This window comes from Aspergillus ibericus, assembly GCF_003184845.1.
Source record: "Aspergillus ibericus CBS 121593 unplaced genomic scaffold BO80scaffold_2, whole genome shotgun sequence".
NCBI classification, from domain to species: Eukaryota; Fungi; Ascomycota; class Eurotiomycetes; order Eurotiales; family Aspergillaceae; genus Aspergillus; species Aspergillus ibericus.
Genome location: NW_020292100.1, coordinates 318067 through 340885, shown reverse-complemented (window position 1 = coordinate 340885; position 22819 = coordinate 318067). Strand labels below are relative to the sequence as shown.

General features: G+C 48.0%; 10 protein-coding genes across 10 annotated transcripts; 6 read left to right on the top strand and 4 right to left on the bottom strand.

The window, feature by feature from the left end:
• The first annotated feature begins 32 nt into the window (after positions 1-32).
• On the top strand, positions 33-1330 carry BO80DRAFT_498623 (non-canonical purine NTP pyrophosphatase). The gene is made up of 6 exons (XM_025724140.1): positions 33-409; positions 468-541; positions 590-734; positions 792-828; positions 883-944; positions 997-1330. Exons 1-6 carry the CDS (start codon positions 236-238, stop codon positions 1063-1065), a joined length of 561 nt encoding a protein of 186 aa, XP_025579988.1. The 5' UTR covers positions 33-235; the 3' UTR covers positions 1066-1330.
• On the bottom strand, positions 1014-1898 carry BO80DRAFT_420867 (nucleoside triphosphates FAP7). Its single transcript, XM_025718471.1, has 3 exons — positions 1660-1898; positions 1411-1559; positions 1014-1335 (listed from the first exon to the last, which is right to left on the bottom strand). The coding sequence occupies exons 1-3, from the start codon at positions 1840-1842 to the stop codon at positions 1134-1136; spliced, it is 534 nt and encodes a 177-aa protein (XP_025579987.1). The 5' UTR covers positions 1843-1898; the 3' UTR covers positions 1014-1133.
• A 512-nt stretch (positions 1899-2410) lies between these two features.
• BO80DRAFT_498622 (C78 family peptidase) lies at positions 2411-4423 on the bottom strand (the record flags this gene model as incomplete). The annotated part of the gene is made up of 6 exons (XM_025724139.1): positions 3720-4423; positions 3175-3642; positions 3088-3119; positions 2885-3039; positions 2616-2820; positions 2411-2495 (listed from the first exon to the last, which is right to left on the bottom strand). Exons 1-6 carry the CDS (start codon positions 4215-4217, stop codon positions 2411-2413), a joined length of 1443 nt encoding a protein of 480 aa, XP_025579986.1. The 5' UTR covers positions 4218-4423.
• Positions 4424-5422: 999 nt separating this feature from the next.
• Positions 5423-7279, top strand: BO80DRAFT_344718 (aspartate kinase; the record flags this gene model as incomplete). Its single annotated transcript, XM_025715288.1, has 4 exons — positions 5423-5571; positions 5635-5715; positions 5869-7118; positions 7182-7279. The coding sequence occupies 4 exons, from the start codon at positions 5423-5425 to the stop codon at positions 7277-7279; spliced, it is 1578 nt and encodes a 525-aa protein (XP_025579985.1).
• A 2520-nt stretch (positions 7280-9799) lies between these two features.
• On the top strand, positions 9800-12483 carry BO80DRAFT_76776 (forkhead box transcription factor). Its single transcript, XM_025724774.1, has one exon. It carries the CDS (start codon positions 9908-9910, stop codon positions 12065-12067), a length of 2160 nt encoding a protein of 719 aa, XP_025579984.1. The 5' UTR covers positions 9800-9907; the 3' UTR covers positions 12068-12483.
• Positions 12484-12529: 46 nt separating this feature from the next.
• BO80DRAFT_396668 (BUD31 family protein) lies at positions 12530-13732 on the bottom strand. Its single transcript, XM_025717353.1, has 3 exons — positions 13416-13732; positions 13214-13344; positions 12530-13044 (listed from the first exon to the last, which is right to left on the bottom strand). The coding sequence occupies exons 1-3, from the start codon at positions 13585-13587 to the stop codon at positions 12901-12903; spliced, it is 447 nt and encodes a 148-aa protein (XP_025579983.1). The 5' UTR covers positions 13588-13732; the 3' UTR covers positions 12530-12900.
• Positions 13733-13857: 125 nt separating this feature from the next.
• Positions 13858-14459, top strand: BO80DRAFT_420860 (Tim10/DDP family zinc finger protein). The gene is made up of 2 exons (XM_025718470.1): positions 13858-14089; positions 14178-14459. The coding sequence occupies exons 1-2, from the start codon at positions 13984-13986 to the stop codon at positions 14339-14341; spliced, it is 270 nt and encodes an 89-aa protein (XP_025579982.1). The 5' UTR covers positions 13858-13983; the 3' UTR covers positions 14342-14459.
• A 395-nt stretch (positions 14460-14854) lies between these two features.
• On the top strand, positions 14855-16906 carry BO80DRAFT_451264 (25S rRNA (adenine2142-N1)-methyltransferase; the record flags this gene model as incomplete). Its single annotated transcript, XM_025721874.1, has 2 exons — positions 14855-14871; positions 16060-16906. The coding sequence occupies 2 exons, from the start codon at positions 14855-14857 to the stop codon at positions 16904-16906; spliced, it is 864 nt and encodes a 287-aa protein (XP_025579981.1).
• A 48-nt stretch (positions 16907-16954) lies between these two features.
• On the bottom strand, positions 16955-19226 carry BO80DRAFT_344485 (putative transporter; the record flags this gene model as incomplete). Its single annotated transcript, XM_025715279.1, has 6 exons — positions 16955-17333; positions 17430-17596; positions 17714-17811; positions 17867-17995; positions 18053-18987; positions 19063-19226. 6 exons carry the CDS (start codon positions 19224-19226, stop codon positions 16955-16957), a joined length of 1872 nt encoding a protein of 623 aa, XP_025579980.1.
• Positions 19227-20887: 1661 nt separating this feature from the next.
• BO80DRAFT_420857 (translation termination factor eRF1) lies at positions 20888-22597 on the top strand. The gene is made up of 4 exons (XM_025718469.1): positions 20888-21067; positions 21128-21177; positions 21243-22371; positions 22427-22597. The coding sequence occupies exons 1-4, from the start codon at positions 20947-20949 to the stop codon at positions 22429-22431; spliced, it is 1305 nt and encodes a 434-aa protein (XP_025579979.1). The 5' UTR covers positions 20888-20946; the 3' UTR covers positions 22432-22597.
• Positions 22598-22819: the final 222 nt, after the last annotated feature.

Below are 22819 nucleotides of genomic sequence, written 5' to 3'. Positions count from 1 at the left end.
GCACCCGAGTGAGGCCCATCTTGCTGCTCCATCGGACCTTCACAAACTGCGAGGTGGGGCTACGGGGAACAAGAATCATAAACAGTAGGTACAGATGGTAGATTGACCGAGCCCCTGCCACAGAAGCATCTGCTTAGCACTTCGCCATTTAGACCTCCTTTTCGGTCCGCCAATCTACTCAAAACTGATAATTTCTTTCTCTAACCGTCCTCTTCTGGTCTAGTGGCATACAAACATGGCCACCCCCAAGAAGTTGAATTTTATCACCGGTAACAAAAACAAGCTGGCAGAAGTGAAAGCGATATTGGGAAATCTGGTCGACGTTGAGAACCAAGCGGTCGATCTACCCGAAATACAAGGCACGATTGAAGACATTGCCAGAGAGAAGTGTCGACGAGCGGCAGAGGTGGTGAGTGGCCAGGCCCTCCATCGCGTCAAAACAAATCATACTGACACGCCTCGGTCAGATTGGGGGACCGGTGTTGACGGAGGATACTGCGCTTGAGTTCCATGCTCTAAAAGGGCTTCCTGGACCATACATGTACTTTCCCTTGGCCGACTTGTGGCTCTGGTGCTAAAACCTACCCAGAAAGTCGTTTCTTGATGCCTTGGGCCATGAAGGTCTAAATAAATTGCTCGACTCATTCGAGACCAGAAGTGCGGAGGCTGTCTGCACGTTTGCATTCTCTAGCGGGCCTGGTTCGGACCCAATTCTGTTTCAAGGTAGAACAGAGGTAAGGACTAGCTTGAACCGCCACATTTTTTGTTGGATGCTGATGTCTTTTTACAAGGGAACCATTGTGAGACCAAGAGGGCCTGCAAACTTTGGTAAGTACACGCGACTGTCATTTACACGGATTGACTCTCACGAAGTCCATCCAGGTTGGGATCCGATATTTGAGTACCAAGGCAAGACCTATGCTGAAATGGACAAGGAAGAAAAGGTACTGGAATTAGCCCCCCAGTCTCTTCTCCCGGTCGCTGATGATGGAGCAGAACCGTATTTCACACAGATATAAAGCTCTGGTCAGTTTGCAGGATTGGTTGACCGACGGAGGTCTCTGATTTCACCGGTGGAGCCCACGGTCAGTCAGTGTTGGTATTAAGGGGTCCCTTGTATAACTGTAAGAGGCTCAGTCTCTTTTGTTCGCCCGGTCTCTCTTCCAAGATTCTACCCAGCTAGAAATCCTCGCGCAGTTGGACTCTACATCGTCGTCCTTCTCACTATTCAATTCAACCACAATTTCCTCATCGAAAGCTTCTCGGGCTTCTTCAAGCAGAATACCGAATATCTCCGCATCCAAATTTTCCTGCAGTTTCGTTTGATTGTAGTCCCTGCAACCGACATGCTCCAGTTAGGCTTCTAGATAATGAAAATGCCAGAGAACAGCAAATAGCCCTGGGGAATACCTTGTTGCGAGGCGATCATAATGGACAGATGTGGATGAACAGCGTAAGACCACCACTAAATCAATCCAGGACTTGGGAAATAGATCACATGCATGCCAGTCGATTAGATATCCGCCCTGAAGCACCTCATCCTCCACAGCGTCTAGAAGCTGCATTTAGGTTGGGTAAGCAGAATGCGAGAAGAATGAAAACAAATGACTTATCAGGCAAATGAAGATCAAACTAGAGTAAGCGTTACACAAGACGTACTTTGTCCTCGTCCACGACCCAGGATTGCAATTCGTTGTCATAGGTATCGTAACAGCCTCGGTCTTTTGCGACCTGATTGATGGATAGATGCTGCAAACCAGTCTCCTGAGCCAATTGCTCGCAATGAACGGTTTTGCCTACGCCGGGCGTGCCTGTTATTATCACATTCGGGGAAGTTCGCATTCTGATCTTAGTTAAAAATTGATGTGAATTGTTTATTGCAGAATGCCCGATAAGAATCGATAAAGTCTTAATAGCGAGGGGAAATTTTCCGTGGGGTAACCCGAAATCAGCACAGCTTCGGATTATCAACCTTTCCGATATCTACATGATAGATTACCCAAGCACTGGACAAGATTTGAATTGGACATTGGTGATGACTTAATTCATTTGCTAGAAGCCGCTGGGCCCATGGCTCTAATTCTATGGAAACACATACCAGCTGCATCGTTTTTAGGATAAGCCACCTTGTCTTAAACCATGGACTCGGTCAACGTATGTATAAAATACCATCAGTCGACATGCCCACATCCCCATGCCAGTACTACTTACAGACCAGTACTTTATGGGTACATTGCATCAGAATAGCCAGGGTATTCAGACTCTAATATAATCCTTCGTTGGCGACATGCCGTGGAAGACTCGAGGTGATGCGTAGCGCTCCCCTGAGCCTATCATGATGCGCATTCCCAACACCGATGACAGTAGGCAACGGCGATTGAAACATAGTGACCGAAATGTGGCCTGAGATTCAGGCCAGACATGAAAGACCCGGCGGTATGCCGTGCATCTTTAAGTCAAGCTGCTTCCGCCTCTGGGTAAGCCGAGGAGTGGCACTATTTCCCGGGCAAATTGGTTTGATATCTAAGTCTAAGAATGGTTAGACAACTTCCCACAACAACAGCAGCAATAACAACAACAATGACAACGTCAGCACTACCATCATTTCAACTCACTTTAGAAGCTCAAACACCTTGTATTTCTGTAAATACGCCGTTCCTCGCCTGTACCCCTTCAATATTCGCGCAGGGTCTGAAGTCAGTGTCTGGGCTCCCCTAAGACGTTTTACTGCCGGGGGTGTCCGGAACATAGGGTCGAAAACCAATATGCCTGCGCTACCATTATCTCGTATTTCGAAGCCGATGATCGTCAAAGAATGTCCTGGCAGCACGTGTTCATATATTAGGTACCATGTCTCATGCCTAGAAGAAAGGTGTTCTCGAACCCTGGTGTTGAAAGTAGATAGGGGGCAAGCTTGTCTGTATAACTTTATTTTTACCCTCCAAGGAACATGCATCTCGAAAGTAAGCTGCAACATTCATGAACAAGGCATCGTGCGCACGCATATCCTTCGTCGCTCCGATACTATTGGCTTCGCACCTGCTGGGGGTTAGAGCCTTATTTCCGGCATCGGAGGCAAAATCTTACTCTATCCCGAGGCTTAAAAAGAGGGCTTGTGCCTGCATATTGGTCGATAAGTAACATAGGAAGCGGCAATATTCAGGGTCATCTTACCTCGGGTGTACCAATGTATTTCCTGGTCCCTCGAATGCCTCCAGTTTCGACCCTCCCTACGCTATTGAATCCCTTGTCCCATGCTTCTTCGATCATGTCCTGAAGTTGGAAGATCGAAGGCAAGTCCCCAGGGAAGCGCTCATGCCCTGCCATACGGGTTTCCTTCATGTAGGTGACTAACATCTGGATGTTTCTGTAGCCACAGAATCCACCTTCCTTTGGTATCTTTGAAATCTGGTGGACCTTTGGGCTGCAAAAAAAGGCACGCTGGACTGATTTGTCTTGCTCGCATAAGCGAGCAAGCACAGGGATAACATCACCAGTCTCATTCTCCACCAGTTCACACCTCCGAGGCGTGCCATCCACGGCAATTTTCTTCGCTAGAATTGATATAGAACCCTTCTCTAACATTCTTCGCAACCATGACGGCATTTGCTTCTCATGAGCATGGGGTCCTAACTCCGTACGCTAGGTAGAGGGTCAGTATGTCACATATAATACGAGGTCGACAAATAGACGAAGTGTGAACGAGGGTCTTAGTTTACCCCAAGCCGTTTGATTCCTCCAGTGTGCGCTGTTTCAGAGTCACCGGACCGTACCAATGTAGTACGTGAGTTATCTTCTTTAAGTGACGAACCCGAAAGAGGCTCTTTTAGCCGCGCCTGCCTCTTTGTGCCAGAGACTGAAGCCAACTCATCGGTATCGAAAGGCAATTCCGGCTGGGGTGAGGATGTGTCTTCAAGGGTAACTCTTTCCGCAAAGTGCATATCAAGGTGGGCGGAGAGTTCGGCATCGATTACTATTTCCCCGCAGCCATGTGGACATTCGATATAATTGTTCGAACGTTTCTCTTTATCCTCTGCCGGTGGTAAGCATTGCCGTTCGGGTGACGCTTTGAGCATTTCGGTATGCCATCCGCCAAGCCCAGGTTGACTGTTAACTTCAGGATGGCAGACCTCCACGTGCTCTGCAACGAAGTTGATGTCCGAATCAGAAAAAGGACAAAATGGGCATGCTGGATCACCATCGTTTCGGTGATCCATAGCGACCAAAGTCTGTAATTTGCTTTGGAAATGAATGCAGAATAAATATCTTAGGCGCCCCTCCTATAATGCAGACAAAGGAAAGAACAAATGGGAGCACGAGTGCGGATAAGTATGGCCAAAATAGGAGTGACGGTGGGTACAGGACACCAGGCAACGGCCCTAGGTCGTAGGTACACTTAAATAAACTACGAATCATGTGCTAGGCAGATTTATCAAAGATCTAAGCCGACAACCGCTACCTCGCCTTTCGCTGTTAGTGTTATCTATCATGTACGGAGTAGGCACTGCAGAGTGCAGTGACGGTGCTCTGCAGATCTTTCGGCGTCCTACTGCCTAGCCTACGGATATCAATCTGTATTCTCTATTTTTATTCTCTATTTTTATTCTTTATTCTATATTTTAATTTTCATTCTTATTATCATCTTTATTTAGCCATCTATCTTTTGCTTTTTCTTTCCAACTTGCTACCATAGGAGCGAGGTGTCCGATCCAGGCGCCGGAATTACACGGTAATGCGAAGGAAAAAGAAGAAGTACTAATTGTATTGGTAGGCCTTATGTGTCCCTTAGTAGTATTTAACATTGTTGTAACTTGTATCGCCTTATGGGATGGTACGATCCTGATACGATACGCTGAGGGAGGTCTCACGTATACTAGATACTACTGGGTATGCCACCTACTGATAGCGCTTAGCTACATTTTTCTGGCCGGGTTTGTAAGCCATAGCAACGAAAAGGTGTCATTAGAATAGAGAAGGGTCCGAATTAATGGAGGTAATGGAGGTATTCTCAGTTGGCCTAGATATCCCTTACTGTGTAAGGCACCGAGCAAGGCTGGGAACATTGCCTCAAAATTTACAAACCCAAAACACTAGGCTACCTTGGTACTAGTAGATACTAATGCCCCGGTGGCTTCCTTCCGGGTTTAACCAGCCGTTGTTTATTAGTAATATGCCGATAAGAATTATTTTCCTTTTGCCATCCTGATCATTATTGTACGGGCCCCAATATCGTGTCCCGCGAGGGGAAGGCGGGAGACGAATTGAAGCAATATCATTTGTCCATTAATGGCATCGGCATGTGCTCCGCTTTCGCAACCCCGCCAGTGCACATAAAAAAAGGCTGTCCCGCTACCGGAGCCAATTGCAAGGGTGTGTCATCTCTCAACTGTAAGGCTTCAACTTGCCATTCAAGTGACCAAGCATGGAAGACCACCAGCAGTACGAGGTAGACCCCTCGCAGGTGGTCAAAAATGATCCCAAAGGCTCTTCAGACAGCAATTGGGTCGTGCAAAAGTTTGGAGGCACTAGTGTTGGGAAATTCGCTTTGAATATTATTGACCAAGTGGTATTGTAAGTCCATTCGTTCTCTGAGCCCTGTGCTTGAAGTTGACAATATATGCTAACCATGGTCAGACCGAGTCTTTTGGAACATCGTGTGGCTATAGTCTGCTCGGCGCGAAGTAGTTCGACCAAAGCTGCAGGTACTACGAACCGGTGAGTCATACGCCTCAGTCTTCTACATCTCTGAAGACTTCCCCGCACACTTATCATCCTCTATCTGTATATACCCTTTCTTATATATATCCTACCGTTGAAATATCTTGTCTGGTGCGAGTCCCATGTTGAAACTGACTTGTTATCATGCAGTTTGTTGCGAGCAGCGCGAGACGCAGAGGACGCTCTATCACAACAATATGCCTCCCTTGTTGAGGCAGTCCGTCTGGAACATATTCAGGTTGTCGACGACCAAATTCATTCCAGTGTGCTCAAATCGCGGCTTGTGTCAGAAATACATAACGAATGCGACAAAGTTCTCAGAGTCCTGGAAGCTGCACAGACATTGGGGGAAATTAGTGCACGATGCGTGGATAAAGTAATCAGCACGGGAGAGAAACTGAGCTGCCGGCTTATGGCAGCTTATCTTCAAGACCGAGGCGTGGATTCGCAGTATGTGGACCTGGCTGAGATCATTGATTTTCCAATCTCGAACCAAGGCCTCGACCAGGAATTCTACAACAATCTCGCCGCCGCCCTCGGCAGAAAAATTCGAGCTTGTGAGAATAAAGTCCCAGTTGTGACTGGCTTTTTTGGAACTGTGCCTGGGGGTCTCCTCGATCAGATCGGCCGTGGCTACACCGATCTCTGTGCTGCTCTCGTTGCCGTTGGAATAAATGCCAAGGAACTGCAAGTATGGAAGGAGGTTGATGGAATATTTACTGCAGACCCTCGAAAGGTGCCCACCGCCCGTCTTTTGCCTGCAATCACGCCAGCCGAGGCAGCTGAGTTGACATTCTATGGCTCTGAAGTGATACACCCCTTCACCATGGAGCAAGTCATCCGGGCCAAGATCCCGATTCGCATAAAGAACGTTATGAACCCTAGAGGGGATGGCACTGTGATCTTCCCAGACTCTACCTTTGAACTGGAAAAAACGACACCAGGCCACGACCCCAGACTATTCCGTACCCGGAGCCCCAGTCTTGTGCAGCGGCCCAAACGTCCAACCGCCGTGACGATTAAGCACAAGATATTGGTAATTAATGTACATTCAAACAAGCGCTCCCTTTCACATGGATTTTTTGCCGGAATATTTTCCGTCCTTGACCGCTGGAGACTCTCTATCGATCTGATATCCACGAGCGAGGTCCATGTGTCAATGGCTCTTCACTCGGAAATGCCTCTTCTGAATGGTGTTGGAAGAGATGAATACCAAGTCATTGATGAGGATCTCAAAGGTGCTTTGCGCGATCTGCAGAAATATGGCACAGTTGACATCATCCCGGAGATGGCAATTCTTAGCCTTGTTGGAAAGCAAATGAAAAATATGATCGGAGTTGCTGGCCGGATGTTTTCAACTCTCGGTGAGAATAATGTTAATATAGAAATGATTTCCCAGGGTAAGTCATGATGGAAATTCCCTTTTGCATACTGGACAGGAGCTAATGAGATACATTTTGAAGGTGCCAGTGAGATCAACATCTCATGTGTTATTGAAGAGAGAGATGCTGATCGTGCTTTAAATATTATTCACACCAGCATGTTCACATTTTTAGACTAAAATTTCTTCATCTTTTGCCCATCCTACTTTCTTGCATCGTCAAGATATTCCGTGTCAACATCTCTAACGCTATGATATCCTTCACAATACCATGTCCCTGAAAACTGCAACAATCACATGCATGTAAACAGCTGTGTGGATAGTTACTTGTTTTGGTCGCAGATGTGTTCAATGCAGTTAGATTTATTTCTTATCTTTTTTTTTTCTTACTTTCTATTTGGCCTCTTCAATTAAACTCGGTTCTCCACGCATTGGGTTTCAGATTGGTTTTATTACATAGATCTACTTACTTAATTTGATTGATGTTTTTTTTTCATCATCATCATCTTCTTCACGAATTGTTTTAACCCTTATTTCTTTTCCTTTTCATTTTGTTTTCTTTCCTTTATCTGGGTTTATATCGCCCTTGAAGAACTATTTTAGCGTCTCTTCATTATATTGGCCCCATATGTGATTATATTGAAGTTGTGTGGCGGGTTATCTAATCGACCTTTTTTTTGGAAATCAGAATCGGTGCATGCATACTAGTGACTGCAGACTAGAATACCCTTTCAATCTTATATGCGAGTGTTGGAATCTCATTCGACGACTACCTTAGCTTGTGTCAGTCGAACAGGCACTATCACGATCGTAAGGTTATAGTTACTAGTACTGCCCATGTGGGCTGTGCTAGTAGGCCCTGAGATTTTCAGAACACAAGCCCTATATCTTTTCCCTTTTACCTTGCACTCCCCCCAATGAACGACAACCAAGAAATGATAATAGTTTCTTAGAAATACGAAAATAAAAGATAAACTGCCTAATGACGCTAGGTAGAGAGTGTGACGAGGATTAACACGCTCAAGGCACTTGCACATAGTGAACTGTAGAAGACTAACGTAATGTAGAATGTCGTATCTATATGTTGATAACCTCCTCTTATTGATGTTTCTGTGTGATGTAGATAACTACCGAGGCCTTTTGATTAGATGCTCCAATAGTACGCGATCAGTGGCCGGGGCCCTAAGCATTATTTATTACGTATATATTTGACTGGTCCGGGCATTAATTTTCTTTGAATAGCATGATGTCAAGCCACCCAACTTACTCGATGAGTCCGAGACTAAATTTTAGCACTGGAAGTGCCCCCCCACCAAATTCCAGCACCTCACGCATGGCATATGCAACATTGAGATCGGTTCTTCGTACTCGGGACCGAGGTGTCGGGATTGGCTATATGGTAGCCCGGATTAAAGAAACGACGTGCCAAGTAGGACGGTAAGTATGGCTCGGCCGGCGGATAGTGTCTTGGCCAAGCCGCATTATTGCGAAGCCCCCTAGCTCGAGATTCTCTGCTCTTCTGTGAGACGAGGCAGTCTTCCGATATAAATCAAAAATACCCATAATGCGTACGGAGTATAGCACGAAGCACTCCGTACCTCTTTCATATTTGGTGAAATTTTGCCTGACTTGGTAATGATGTATCAGGAATCCGAGGTACTTCTGGAGTACATGGTAGTGTCTAATGTGAGAGACACCTACTCCGTATTCCGTACTTGAGTTAGCATATGCATGACCCTGGAGTGCTGTCTTTGGTCCGGAGTACGGGCACGGTATCCATGTAGGTAATTCGTTAGGTAGCCTAGACTGACTTTAGTAGGCTGGGACTCATACATGCCTCCAGGCTACTTCATCAATCAATCAAGAGACCCATGATCTACAGAAACTGCCGTCTGATTGGGTGGGACTGAGCAAGGGGACGGATTGCCGGTCCAATAGGTCATTATTAGTGGTGGTGCCCACGGGGCGGGATCAAGGCCCGCATACCTCAGCACTACTAGTACGGAGTACTAAGTACTACTAGTAAATGGTAATATATGTTACTGGTGACAATACCGGGAACACTGCCTTAGATGGTCCGGGGGCAGCTCGACGCGTGACGCGAACGCGCCATAACCATACCATACAGGCTCGACGAGGCGCGTGGGCAATCAACAGGTGCAGCCAGCCGTGCTCTATCCTTCCATTCTTCACTCAACTAAGGATTATTCACGAAATATCTTGCGCATATCTCCCCCCCCACCTTGCCTGGAGGGACCTTACCGGACAAAGGGATTTGAACTTAGAGTCGAACCGTCTTCCCGCCTATGTCCTAGGACTCTTTCCCTTCGATAACCCACTTGCTCTCTCCAGTCGCTCAGCTTTCGATCCCACCTTTCAACATCACTACCCACTTCGTGCGCGCGGCTATCGTCCCACATCTCCTATCTTCATAAGCAAAGAGGAACAGAAGAAAAAGGCGCCTCTGCTAGCAGAATCCAGTTGCGTTCTGCTTCGGCTTACTGTCACGCCTTTAATGATAGCAGCTGTTTTCGGACCCTTTCTATCTTGCTTTGACTCTGGACTGCTGTCTTTCGAGCGCTTAATGCTCTGATCATCACCGTTCCTTGCACTGCCACCTGAGCACTGCGTTGATCGTTCCACAATCCATCCTAGCGAGGTGTGGTTTTCAAGCCGACTGCTCCGTTAGTGGTGCCCTACTGGTGTCCAAGGTACCTAAATCCTTGCCCTGTCGCCATACACCATTTGTCCCGCAACAGGTGTCCCTTGATATCGAGTTACTGAGACGGGGGCATAGCTCGTGGCAGTATGAGTCCGACGCGTCCTGCGCCGACAACATCTGAACCTTCGTCATACGGCAAAGTCATTTCCAAGCCCCGTCCTCGTTTAGAACCCTCGCCTTTACCTCTGCAGCCCATAAAGAATGTATCTTTGGGCCAAGACCGTGCCCTGAATCCGGCCTCTGCCAAGTCACACAAGCCCTCACCCACGAAACCTGTCCGCGGTTCGAGTAATTTGTTTTCTGGACGTGGGAAGCTAGGATTTGTTTCTATCACCGCTCCTCCCCCGCCAGCGTTTACAACAGATTCCCCGTCTAAACGCCCATCCTTCGCATACCACCACACTGCTGCAACTGCGTCATCTTCAATGCCCCAATCCGCTTTATTCACGACCTTCTCTACAGTGAACACCGGGAAAAATTCACCAAAGGAAGCCCGATCTCCAGATGAACCCAATAGCGATAACTTTGCCGACTTTCCGGAACCTTCATTCATATCTAAGCCTCCTCTGAAGAGGACGCTTATGGAAGCGGCGCCGCTGAAGGAACGACAAACAAAAAAGCAGAAGCGCGAGTGTTCTTATAGTACGCGCTTACCGGAACCTCATGAAATGCCCACCATAGAAGATGATGGCACAAAGCCTCCTTATAGTTATGCGACGCTGATCGGCATGTCTATTCTCCGAGCACCCAACAGGCGATTAACATTAGCGCAGATTTACAAGTGGATCTCAGACACATTTTCGTACTACAAAAATAGTGACCCAGGCTGGCAGAACAGTATTCGGCACAATCTCAGTTTGAATAAAGCGTTTATCAAGCAAGAACGGCCGAAGGATGACCCAGGTAAAGGCAACTACTGGGCCATTGAACCTGGCATGGAAGCACAGTTCCTCAAAGACAAGCCGCTGCGTAGGGCGACCATGTCTAGTCTCCCCCTCCCGGCAGTGCCTCCGAAGGAAAATGCACAGTCGCAATGCTCACGCACGACTACCTGGGCAGTCCCGCCACCTACGTTACAATCGGCAGCAAAGCAATCAAAACCGGTGGATCTATCCTCAGACGCCACACTCCCGGCTTCTGATCCTGCTCTTCAGGAAGACACGAGTGATGAACATCATAACCCTCCTATGCCGCAGACTCTTGGTCCCCGTTCTTCTCCACTCCAGCCCATACACTCATCGCCTCCTGTTGTGCCACCCCGTTACACCCGGCAAGGGACCCCCCCAACACCGTCCCAGCCTATCACATCGTCGGGTATTATCTCTATATCCAACAAGAGGAAATCAAACGCAATGAATGATAGCGGATACTTTTCATCGCTGGAGTCTTCCGCTATGCGGCCAAGCAAGGCTGCGCATATCTTGACTTCAGATTTGGATATCGATCCGCCTCGCATTAAACGTGGCCGGGCAGAGGAGGAGATTGCCCGGATTCGAAGTTCGTCCCATGACCTTAGCCCAAGTCAATGTGGCATCTTGAAGGATTCAGGAATGATTGTCGGGTCCTCTCCACTCCGCGGTGAATACGTCAGCATGCTACCCCCTCCCATTACGCCTATCATTAAATTTAAAAAACCTGCGAAGCCACCGCCTTCGGTATCACCGAACACCAATCTTCGAAATCACCGCAAAAAAATCCAACAAATGGTCAATTCTCCAATCAAGCATCTGGGTCTCACTGACGAGGATCTCCCATGGAGCCCAGCCTTCAATATTCAAGATGAAACATTCACGCCAAATGAAAATCTTCATACAAGCTTCGACGTTTTTGCAGACTCCGCCACAGACAATGTCTCGACATCAGCATACGGGTCGCCAGAGAAGCGGTCTGCCAAGCGCACCCGAACAGATGTTGGCGGGTCAAATGGTAACATACTCGCCGATATCACGGCTATGAATGTCAACAATAGGTTGGGTGTGCATTCATTGCAGTCATCGACCAAAGCAAAAGGCCTTCTTTTTCCCGAGTCGCCCTCCAAGATGCCCGACTCAGGGCGATATCTTGATTCTGCGCATGAAGATTTCTTCTCGTTTCATCTATTTGATGAAAGCCCTGGGGAAGTTGACGGTGTGGATCTCCTTCAAGGATTTCAGAAGATTGGGGGTGCGAGCAAGGAAGAATCAAGGTCTAAACCTTATCCACCAAGGCCTCCGTGTAGTCACCGAAGCAATACATCGCTGTTCTGATGCTCAGGACGCATGGGTTTGAGGAACGAATGGCAAGGAATAATATTAAGGGAGAACAAACCCTAGCGGATCAACGCCCAAACATTACTCGATATTTCAGTCAGCGCCTAGGGAGTTTGGGTATTTTCTATTTGGATGGCGTACTCTGACAAGCTACCGGGTTTCGTGGGTAAGAATTGGGTTTTCATGCATGTTTTTTGTGTGTTCGTTTCGGTTTTGAGCACTTTGGATTCTAGGAGTTTTTTCCTTTTTGGGTTGGTTGGGTGGCAGTCGGGTTTGACATTTACCGGGCCTGGGATGACCTTGTTACGACCTTTATGACGACATTTGGTAAGATGTACATGAGTATGTGATGTCTAAACGAACCTGAAATTGTGCCTTTTGCCTGCGTGCTGATTTGATATTTCTTGCTTGTTGTCATCGGACTGTTTAATGCGTTTTACAAAGCTCATATTTTAGTTAGCTTTCACCGCAAGAGTGCAGAGTTTGCATTGTTTCTTGATTATCCTTGAAAGCATGCCGGATGGTATTGCATAACTTCCTAAGTGACAAGAGGGATACTTGGCAACATACGTTGCGGCATAACATTGCTCTTTAGGGCGAGCTGGGCCCAACGAGCCGATGCTTGGAGCAATCAGGAACGTAGAAATTCCCCCGGAAAACAAGAAAGAGACAGAAAAGCGGTTAGTAAAAGGAAAAGATACTTGAGTCCTCAACTCTTGACCCAACGCCATACCAATAAGGTCGAAGCCGCAAACCGTGTCCTTCAACTACCGAAATGAAACCCGAATCCGCTAACAACATTGACAAAAAAAATGATATTCGCAATTCTACTAGTCGCTGCTAGCGCAACCTCGGCATCCACAGCTGACACATTGGATCGTTTGATCCTCCTTGAGCTGGGCTTTGGGTACCCGGCAGATGCAGGTTGCGTTGAAGTTGGTTTCCTTCGTCTGGATGCAGCGGAGGCAGCATAGCTACAAATATGAGTCAGCACATTGGCCGCTAAACCCTGCATGGACGAGTGATATTTTTGATGATCTTGACAGCGAAATAGGCGAATTGATGAGAGAGAGGAAGGAAAGGGAAAGGCAAAGGGGAGGGGCGGAAAGGCAGAGTGAGATTATGAGATGGGTTGATGGTAACCTTTTCGTAGCCTTGCTTCTTCCATTTAGCAATGAGGTTGGAATCAGCGTAATTATTCTTCAGGAGCCACTCATAAAGCTGCTTTGATATAGCCTCTTTCTCGTAGTACAGGTCATATATGTATCTTGACCCTATGCGACACGGTATTAGCGACATGGAGATCTTGAAGGGTTTAGACTGCAACTTTCACGAGGTCTCTTACTCTGATGACTGATCTGAAATATGGGCCACAACATCTCATGCTTCTTTTTACCATCATGAGATGCATTCTCTGCGTCTTTCATCTTATTGCTGAACTCCAGTAGTGTGTCCTCTATATCATCGAAGCCAGCCGGAGGTGGTTTGCGATTGCGGGAGGTCCGTACCGGAGGCATGTTCGGAGCGTAGCGATCGACAGGGATACAGGTGGGAAAGCTCTGCAGATTAGCGGGAGAACGAAAAGAAAAGCTTCGAGATATAGAATAATAGAAGGGGCCGAGTTTGCTATGTTGCCGCAGCCACAGAAATTATCGTTTAAGGGTATGGGCCTACATGTTCGAGCGGCGGGCGCTCCAAGCTTGAAGCCGTATCTGCCACGCCATACCGCCTTCGATTCTTTTGGGGGCTCGATCCCGATGGTTTGAGCCTCGATCTAAAAGAGAAAAGCCTCTTCTGTCAATATAAATCTTGAGCCGAGCATACTCAGACACGTGGCTTTTGAACAACCATTCTTGAACACTGTTCACACATATTTTCCCTCTCTATTCCACTCTTTTACTCCCGACTGCACAATGGACGCCCAAACCCAGGTTGATGTTAGCAAGCTCAATGAGGCCGACAAGAAGGAGCTGAGCCAGATCCTTGCGAACGAGACGCAAAAGGCTACCATTCAACAGAGTAAGTCAATGAGCGAGTCGCTTTGTCTGCGCGAATGGGCGCATCTCAAAATACTCTAGCGGTTGATCCGCTAACCGTCCTCACTCAGCTGTCCATTCGCTTTCCGATGTCTGCTGGAAGAAGTGCATCACCGGAAAGATTACATCGGGTCGCCTGGATCAAGCGGAGGAGACATGCGCGCAAAATTGTGTGGAACGGTGGATGGATTCGAACCTTGCAGTCCTGAAGCACCTCGAAGCCCTTCGTGGATAGGTGCATTTTCCATGAACAATGGCGGGCTCATTCATAGAGCACTCGCCTACCCTCTGCCAGCATGTAAACGGATGTATTATGTATAAGGTCGATAGAAAAAGACATGTTATTCCAACGCCTTTACTTCTAGCATACGGTAGCCATAGGCACCAGTTCGCTTTCAAGAGTACGTTTCGACGGAGTCAGAGCGGTGCACCAGATCTCCAGTCTGCTGGTGCCATTACATCGGGCACTACTATACCTCAACCTACACCGGCTCTGGAGGGAGAGGATGAAGACCAAGCTTAGAGCCCGCAGCATCGATTGAAATCTACGAGGCCTAGAACCAGTTTTGTTCGTGGTATTCATGCATTCGAGTAATTCCCTCTGCTTTTTTGGAAAGATCATTCAGCCCTCATTGAAGCACTGGCAGCTAACTTTATGACTGATATTTATGAACCACCGCGCAAAATAAAAAGTTTACCCAGACCCAAAACAAAACCTCTCTAGACGATGGCGAGCTTGGTGGCGGCGATGTCCAGAGCATCAACGTCAGGGGTTAGACGAGCGAAGGCCTTCTTCAATCCATCGGGTCTACAAGTAGGTTAGACAACCCGATTTTTGCATTGCACTTGTACTTTTGGAGATCCTCATACCTGACGAGAGTGTTGACCTTGACAGTGTCAACGTCGTACAGCTTCTTGAGGGCGAGCTTGATCTGGCGCTTGTTGGCCTTGACGTCGACGATGAAAACCAGGGTGTTGTTCTCCTCAATCTTCTTCATGGCGCTCTCAGTGTTCAGAGGGTAGAGGATGACCTTGTGCGAGTCGAGGCGAGGGGCATGGGGGATCGACTTGCGGGGGTACTTGGGCGACCGGGAGAGCTGAAGGGTCTTGGGGCGGTGGAAGGTCGTCGAGGTGCGGACCTTGTGCGCCTTGTGCGCCTGGAGAATCATATAACTTTCAGTACCGAACAGAGCAGAGGCGGATTGGGAGTATGGTGAGAACGTACGCCAGCACCCTTAAGGACTGCCTTGGCGGCAGCACCAGCCTTGCCGCTGGGCTTGGTCTTGCCTATAGATCCAACATGTTAGCCCATCCGTCAATTCGAACAAAACCGGCCAAGATTCCATGTCCAAATAGATATGCGCGGGCGTGGATTCATGATAGCGGGGGGAAAAAAGGACGTGACATTTTGTTCCGGGTTGTATTCTTGCTCATCCTGGGAGGAGGGCCTTGTTCGAGTACCGCCACTCGTAGATACCATTCGACGCTCGCAAAACCGCGATCCGACGAGGAGAAACCTGCAACTTCAAGGAAACAACTGAATCGCACAGATTTGACCTACCTTGCTTGTTTTCCACCTTAGGGGCCATGGCTGTCGTCCGGCGCTGTCGTGGTGATTGTCGCAGTGTCGAGTGTCGGATATTTGGAAGGTATTCGCTTATTGAAAACCCTACGGTTTGCTGTGTGGGTCACCTGACCTGCCCTCTGTGCCGGAAGGTTTGGATCTCTTGGCACCCACAACTAGAACAGGCTAGTCTATCGAGCTTCTCTTCTTTGGGCATAGTGCAAGTGCCTCACTTCACTGGCTATCACGTGGCTGTCTGGTTTCTCATGCAATGCAGCTGAATGGATAATTTCTACAAGAGACAAGTTGGTCGAGCGCTTACACCACCATACGCGGGAAAGTGTGCCAGAATACAAGAGATTAAATCGGATTATGGTTTCTTCCAATAGACAGCGGTACAAAAGGCCCGCTCTTCTGTCCGGCAGCCGCCCACCGACGGTCAAGGCGAAACATGCAGCCTTGTCATCAAAAGCGACTCGGAATCTCATCCGATCACACCACCGACTACTCAAAGCGCGGGCCCAGGCTGTACAGGCTGGCGATGACATTTTAGCTGGCAAGATCGATGCACAGATTCGGGGGAATGGAGGCTTGAAAAGCTATCAGCTCGCAAGCAAACTTGGCCAGTCCTCAGACCGTGGAGGTGACTCTAGTAGGGTCTTAGTTGATTGGATGGCTCCTCGATTACTGCCGCTGGAAAACACGCCTTACAAGCTCCGAGTACTCGAGATTGGAGCTCTAAGTACGAAAAACGCTTGTTCTATGAACAAATGTCTTGAAGTCACTAGGATAGATTTGAATTCTCAAGAACCGGGCATTTTAAAGCAGGACTTCATGGAAAGGCCGCTCCCTAACGATGAAGGCGATAGATTCCATATCATCAGCCTCTCCTTGGTGCTCAACTATGTTCCAGACGCCGCTGGTCGAGGTGATATGTTGAAACGCTGCGTATCATTTATGACGAAGGCGTCTCCTTCTGGCTCCTCTCTCGCTATCACCCCTAGCTTGTTTTTCGTTTTGCCAGTCGCCTGCGTCACCAATTCGCGCTACCTCACAGAAAGTCGGCTGCAAGACATCATGTCTAGTATGGGGTTTGTGTTGGCAAAGAGCAAACAAACATCGAAGTTAATATTCCAACTATGGGATCATGCCGGCGACTACGAGCCCAAACCCTTCAGAAAAGAGACTCTGAACCCTGGAAAGTCAAGGAACAATTTCGCAATTGTCGTCAAGTGACATGATGATGTCGTGTGGGTGAGCAAGAAAGAGCCTTTACCCTGAGGCTCACAGTGCAGAGATGACATCCTGCGGTAGGAATGACCATGCAGTCCCAATCAGTGCCAACACTGAAGATGATATCAGAAGGCACCAGTCCAGTGCTCGTTCCCTTGGGCTGATCTCATCGCCGAATATCTTCAGATAGAATGCAAGAGGCAGTATGATGCAGATCGTGAAGCATAAGGCCGACCCCATCAGTGCCATGATTCTGTCAAAAGAGGGGAAAAGGACTGCCATGAAAACAATGGTGACCACGACAAGTATGCGTACTAATGCCTTTGCCAATGTCTGGAGCATGGCTTTCGTGCTCTTGGGATTTGTCTGAAGCTCGGGATGTGGCCCAAGTCCACAGAGAACTTCGACCGTGGCCACGAGTGGCCGGCAGCTGCACCCGTCAATCAATCGTTCATCCAATTTTTCTTTGTCTTTATTTCTTTTTCGCGCGGAACACAAAAGAGGACACAATATCAAACAGACTTACTTCAGTGGCACTTTAGTGATCGGAATGATGGCGATGAATACGATCATGCAGATAGATAGAACTTGCGAGTATTCTTCTGTGCGTAGGATGTTCGCAGTGACTTCATCCCGAACTCCATCTCCAAACATCATCCAGCCCACAACAGCCATTGTACAATCGAGGGAATACTAAAGCAACATTCAGGTCAGAATTGGAAAATCTATCTTTCGCTCCCATGATAAGCGTTTTTTCTTTTGTACATCTTCCACTGATTCCCACATCTATGTTTCGGTTCAATCACTTACAGTAAAAAGATATGTCACCCAGAGACTCTTTCCATACTTTTGTGGATGGCGCATGTCCCGGTATATATTCGGGAATACGCCGTGGCCACCCCATGGTGCTATCTAGTAATCAGTCACCATTCTAAATTTGTCAGTATCCATAACTTGACTCACACATTATAAGCCCAAAACTCAGGGGTAGAGTAGCCCAGTTGTCTGGCAGTAAATATGTTCTGGCAGGCTCACGGAGTGACCCAGGCGCAGTCGGTTTCATGAATCCATCGATACAAGCAATAACAACAACTTCAATATCGTTAGTTTCCTGTGAATCATATGGGCTCAGATAGGGACGGCACCTACTGGAAGTACAAGAGAGTATACCGAGGATACTTGTCACACTGAGAAATCGCAAGGGTAGAAAGTTCAGGGGAACAAGCAAGAGCCCACATATTATTTTCCATTGGAGAAGGCTCAACCCCGGGATGAGAGCCTGTAGACTGTCTGCAAAAAGCACTACCAGGGCAACACAGGCCCCAATAAGTTCTAAGCAAAATAGAAGGCTTGTCACTAAGCGTGCGTGATGACCGAAACTGATATATGCTAGATCAGCATAAGTGACAATACTCCGATCAACGTCAAGGCATTTGGCAAGGATCTTAGCAGTGTAAGACGTCGTCACAGCAGCAAAGAGTAAAAATAGCAGGCCAAGAAGCCAACCAGCATGCTTCAAAGCCAGCGGCAGGCTTAAGAGGCCAACCCCAATCAAAACATTGACGGAATTGAAGATCGTCTGTGGGACAGTAGATTGACCAACAACAACACATTCCCTTGTCCCATCGTCATGTTGCACTTGTTTTACAAGAATGGGCTCCCTATCGTGATCCACTGATGCGTCGCCAAGAGTTTGTTGCTCCCTATGTAGCTGTATTGCATGCCTTCGTGTGACTTCGCTAACACGGGAAGATATCGTGCCATACGAACCCGCAAGCGGTGGTTCAAGGATGTCTGCATGTGAAGCCCTCTTTCTCAACAATTGGCCAGACAAAACACTGTCTTCTGCTTCTCCATCGGTACTCAACAATGGTCGTGTAAGATCGGCATCGTGGGTAGGGTAATCTTGGGATCTGAGATAATCGCTTCTTGCAACAGCCCATTCTTCGTCGGAGTCTGCGACAAACGAGGATCGCCGAGGTAAGACTTCTGGAAAGCATGCAGCTCGTTGCCATGACCGAGCAAAGTTATCAATGCTGTTGACCCCCCCTGCCTGCCTAAACCGAGCAGAAAAGGAAGCCGATCTGTATGGCGTATGATATCGTTATTATGGGGCTGGGCATTGTCCGCATTGCGCGGGGAGAGTGACTTGCCTGGACCTCGAAAATCCACTGTCTTCTCTTGAATCACTGCTGGTTGCGAGCCCGGTAGGGTATACCTCATATTCAAATGGTGAATCGGCACTCGACCTGGCTTGTATCATAGGCCTATTGGGGCTAGAGGCCTGAGCCCCAGCACTAGCCGGCGTTGAGAAACCAGGCATTATGTATCTTTTTTAGACCTTTTTGTTGGAGTGGTGGGAGGGGTGAGTCCTTTTCTCTTTCCCAGGTCTCTTGCCAGGAAACAATAGTGTCTGCCTGTGATCCAAGCTACGTTATTGCTTGGTCGACCTTTCGGATGAATTGATAGCGAAGGGACGAGATGGAGAAAATGTTGGAAAGACCCGGTCTATTATCACGAATGTGGTACTCCTCCGACTACCTAGGGAGCAAATCAACCATCAACAGAAAGGAAACAGGGCGTCACTGTGGTGGCCGGTAATCTCAGCCTGGCGAAAGCGAGTTCAATGGCCGTCGTTATCAGTGATATCTTCTAGGCGCAACCAATGGACAAGCCCGAACCATGGCCAGGACATAGATAAGCATAAGTACAGGATTCCGTGCTCCGTACCTACCAGGTATAAACAGGTAATCTCCGAAAAAGGAAAGGGTGGGAAACACGATTGGTAAGTCCAATGAGAAATAATTCCAAGATAGAAGGGGCCTCGGGAGCCTCTGCGAATTTCGGGAACGAGATGTGGGGTTCTGGTAGACGGTTGGAACAGTACTACTGCAGGTATGGAGTTCCAACCACCTTAGTTAATCCTACTTGTTGTTGATAAGCAACCCTGGAATTTGGTTCACCACATTAATTTATGTATTCTATATTAGAGAATTCATGTCCGCGATAACAGAGACGGTTTCCCGCACGTACACGGGGGCTGCGTGAGAATTTCAAGCCAACCCTGGCTGTGAACTCCCAACATGCGGTCGGGGTTTTCGGATACTGAACGGTCCCCAATGTTCGAGCAACTAGTATCTACTTATGAAGGCCTAGACTCACGCCAAATGTGGTAGATGGGGATAAACTGTCACGCCCAGGTTGGTCGGTGATTAGGCCGTTCACGGCCAACCTCAGAGCATTGTGATGAGCTTACGTAGTACTAATGAGGCCATACCATCAGGCACATCTATGCCCCAGGCACTCGGTATTGACCATGCCATGCTATGAGCATGAAGCTCTACAGACGGCCTGTAAGCTGCTATGCAATTGTCAATCATTCATTCAAAAGCCCCTTGCAAGATTCCTGACCACTTTTCCCCGGTTTCAAGGCTTCAAAGTCGAAGGTATTGTACCCTGGAATACGGAGCACAGTACAAAGTAGTACCGCAGTCCGCACTACGGAGTATGGTATTTCCAGGAACCATACTTCGGAGTAAGTGGATGGATTCTAAGTACTCGTACCTGGAGAATTGTACGTAGTCACAAACAGTATCATAGACATATCTACTCTCCTTGCAAAGAGATGGGTTCATAATGCGAGTATGTCGCCTCATTTCTGCATTTCCGTCTTGTGGAGTATATAGACATCATTCTCAAGAACGAGTTACGGTGCCTTGTGCGAGGCCCCGCTTATGTCATCGTAAACAGGCGACTACCGACCCATTCGTCGCTCTTGTCGCTGGCCGTCCCCCCACGGTGCCTGATGAAAATTGCTTAACACCCCGCTGGACTTGGACGGCAAATCGACCAGCCGCGAGGTATGTGACTTGAATGCTCCTCCACATTTTCCTGAATTTTCCTTGGGCCGTCTATCTTCATAGATATCTGGAAATTCCTGCTCTCTTCTTTTCCCCCAAAGTCTTGCCGCTGACGGTATTCTAGCACCAGCAAGTCACGCATCCACTTTCTTCTGGTCGTGTCATATTGTCGCCTCGCCCAACATGAGCGCGGCTCAGGCGAACGAAGCGGAGAAGAATATTGAGATATGGAAGGTGAAGAAGCTTATAAAACGGCTTGAAGCTGCCAGAGGAAATGGAACCTCCATGATCTCTCTTATCATTCGTTCGTCTTTCGTCCAGTCAAGTCCTTGCTAGAAGGCCACTAACATTAATCGCCTCTCAGCTCCCAAGGATCAGGTGTCTAGAGCAGCAAAGATGTTGGCCGAAGAGTTCGTAAGTTCTCCGACGGAGGAAGAGACGAGGCTGGTCCCTGTTAGACCCCGCTAATGACACTGCAGGGTACTGCGTCTAACATCAAATCCCGCGTCAACCGGCTTTCCGTGCTGTCCGCCATCACTTCGACCCAGCAGCGTCTCAAGCTTTACAACAAGGTTCCGCCAAATGGCTTGGTAGTTTATTGCGGTGAAATTATCACGTCTGAAGGAAAGGAGCGCAAGATCAACATCGACTTCGAGCCCTTTAAACCAATTAACACTTCTCTTTATCTCTGTGACAATAAGTTCCATACTGAGGCCCTCAGTGAGCTTCTTGAATCGGATCAGAAGTTTGGTTTCATCGTCATGGATGGAAACGGTGCACTGTTCGGTACGCTGAGCGGCAACACCAGAGAAATTCTTCAAAAGTTGAGCGTTGACCTGCCCAAGAAACACGGCCGTGGTGGTCAGTCAGCACTGCGTTTCGCTCGTCTCCGTGAGGAAAAACGTCACAACTATGTGCGCAAGATTGCTGAGTTGGCCGTTCAAAACTACATCACCAATGACAAGGTCAATGTTGCGGGTCTCATCTTGGCCGGTTCGGCCGATTTTAAGAATGACCTGAACCAGTCCGATATGTTCGACCAGAGACTTCAGGCTAAGGTCATCAAGGTCGTCGATGTGTCTTATGGCGGTGAGAACGGGTTCAACCAAGCTATCGAATTGGCTTCGGAGACCTTGAGCAACGTCAAGTTTGTTCAGGAGAAAAAGCTTATCGGGAAATATTTCGAAGAAATCAGTCAGGATACTGGAAAGGTCTGCTACGGTATTGAAGATACCCTGAAGGCACTGGAACTTGGCGCAGCGGAGACTCTGATTGTATATGAGAACCTTGACGTCACCCGATATGTTCTCAAGAGCTCCAGCGGCTCGGATGTTGTAATCCACGTTACAAAGGCTCAGGAGGAGAATCGTGAGTTGTTCATGGACAAGGAAACTGGCACCGAGATGGAAGTCAACGAGCAGATGTCGTTCCTTGAGTGGCTTGCCGAAAACTATAAGGACTTCGGAGCGAACCTGGAGTTCGTCTCCGACAAGTCCAGCGAAGGAAATCAGTTTGTCAAGGGTTTCGGTGGTATTGGAGCCCTGCTGCGGTACAAGGTCAACTTTGAACAGCTTGCTGATTATGACGACGAGGATGAATTCTATGACGGTATGTCTCTAGAGATCATGAGCCCTTCCATGTGCTGATTATTCTCTCCCTACAGATTGACGGTTCAGCGACCTCGCGGAGAGCGAGGATGAACGGCCAGAAGTTCACGGTGTGGATCTTCTGACGGCTCGCCCCATGATTCGTGTAGGCGGCTCTCCCGGCAACATAGCTGCAATGGTAGATACCATGATGTTGCCTAGTCAAGATTCGGTGAAGCTGCCCAGAGGTATGCGATTTCATCTTACCCATGAGAGCGACTAATCTTTTCTCACACTATACTAGCAGGGCCATCCAAGCTCCGTAACATGTTCACTCAGGTTACTTAGACAGTCTAGGTTGACACTAGGTTTCATATTTCATTTCGAAAGGATGATAGATCTGTTAGGTGGAACCTACAGCTGTTCGCTGATGACTGTCGAGCGTATAACACTTGGGCTAGCACGTTTAG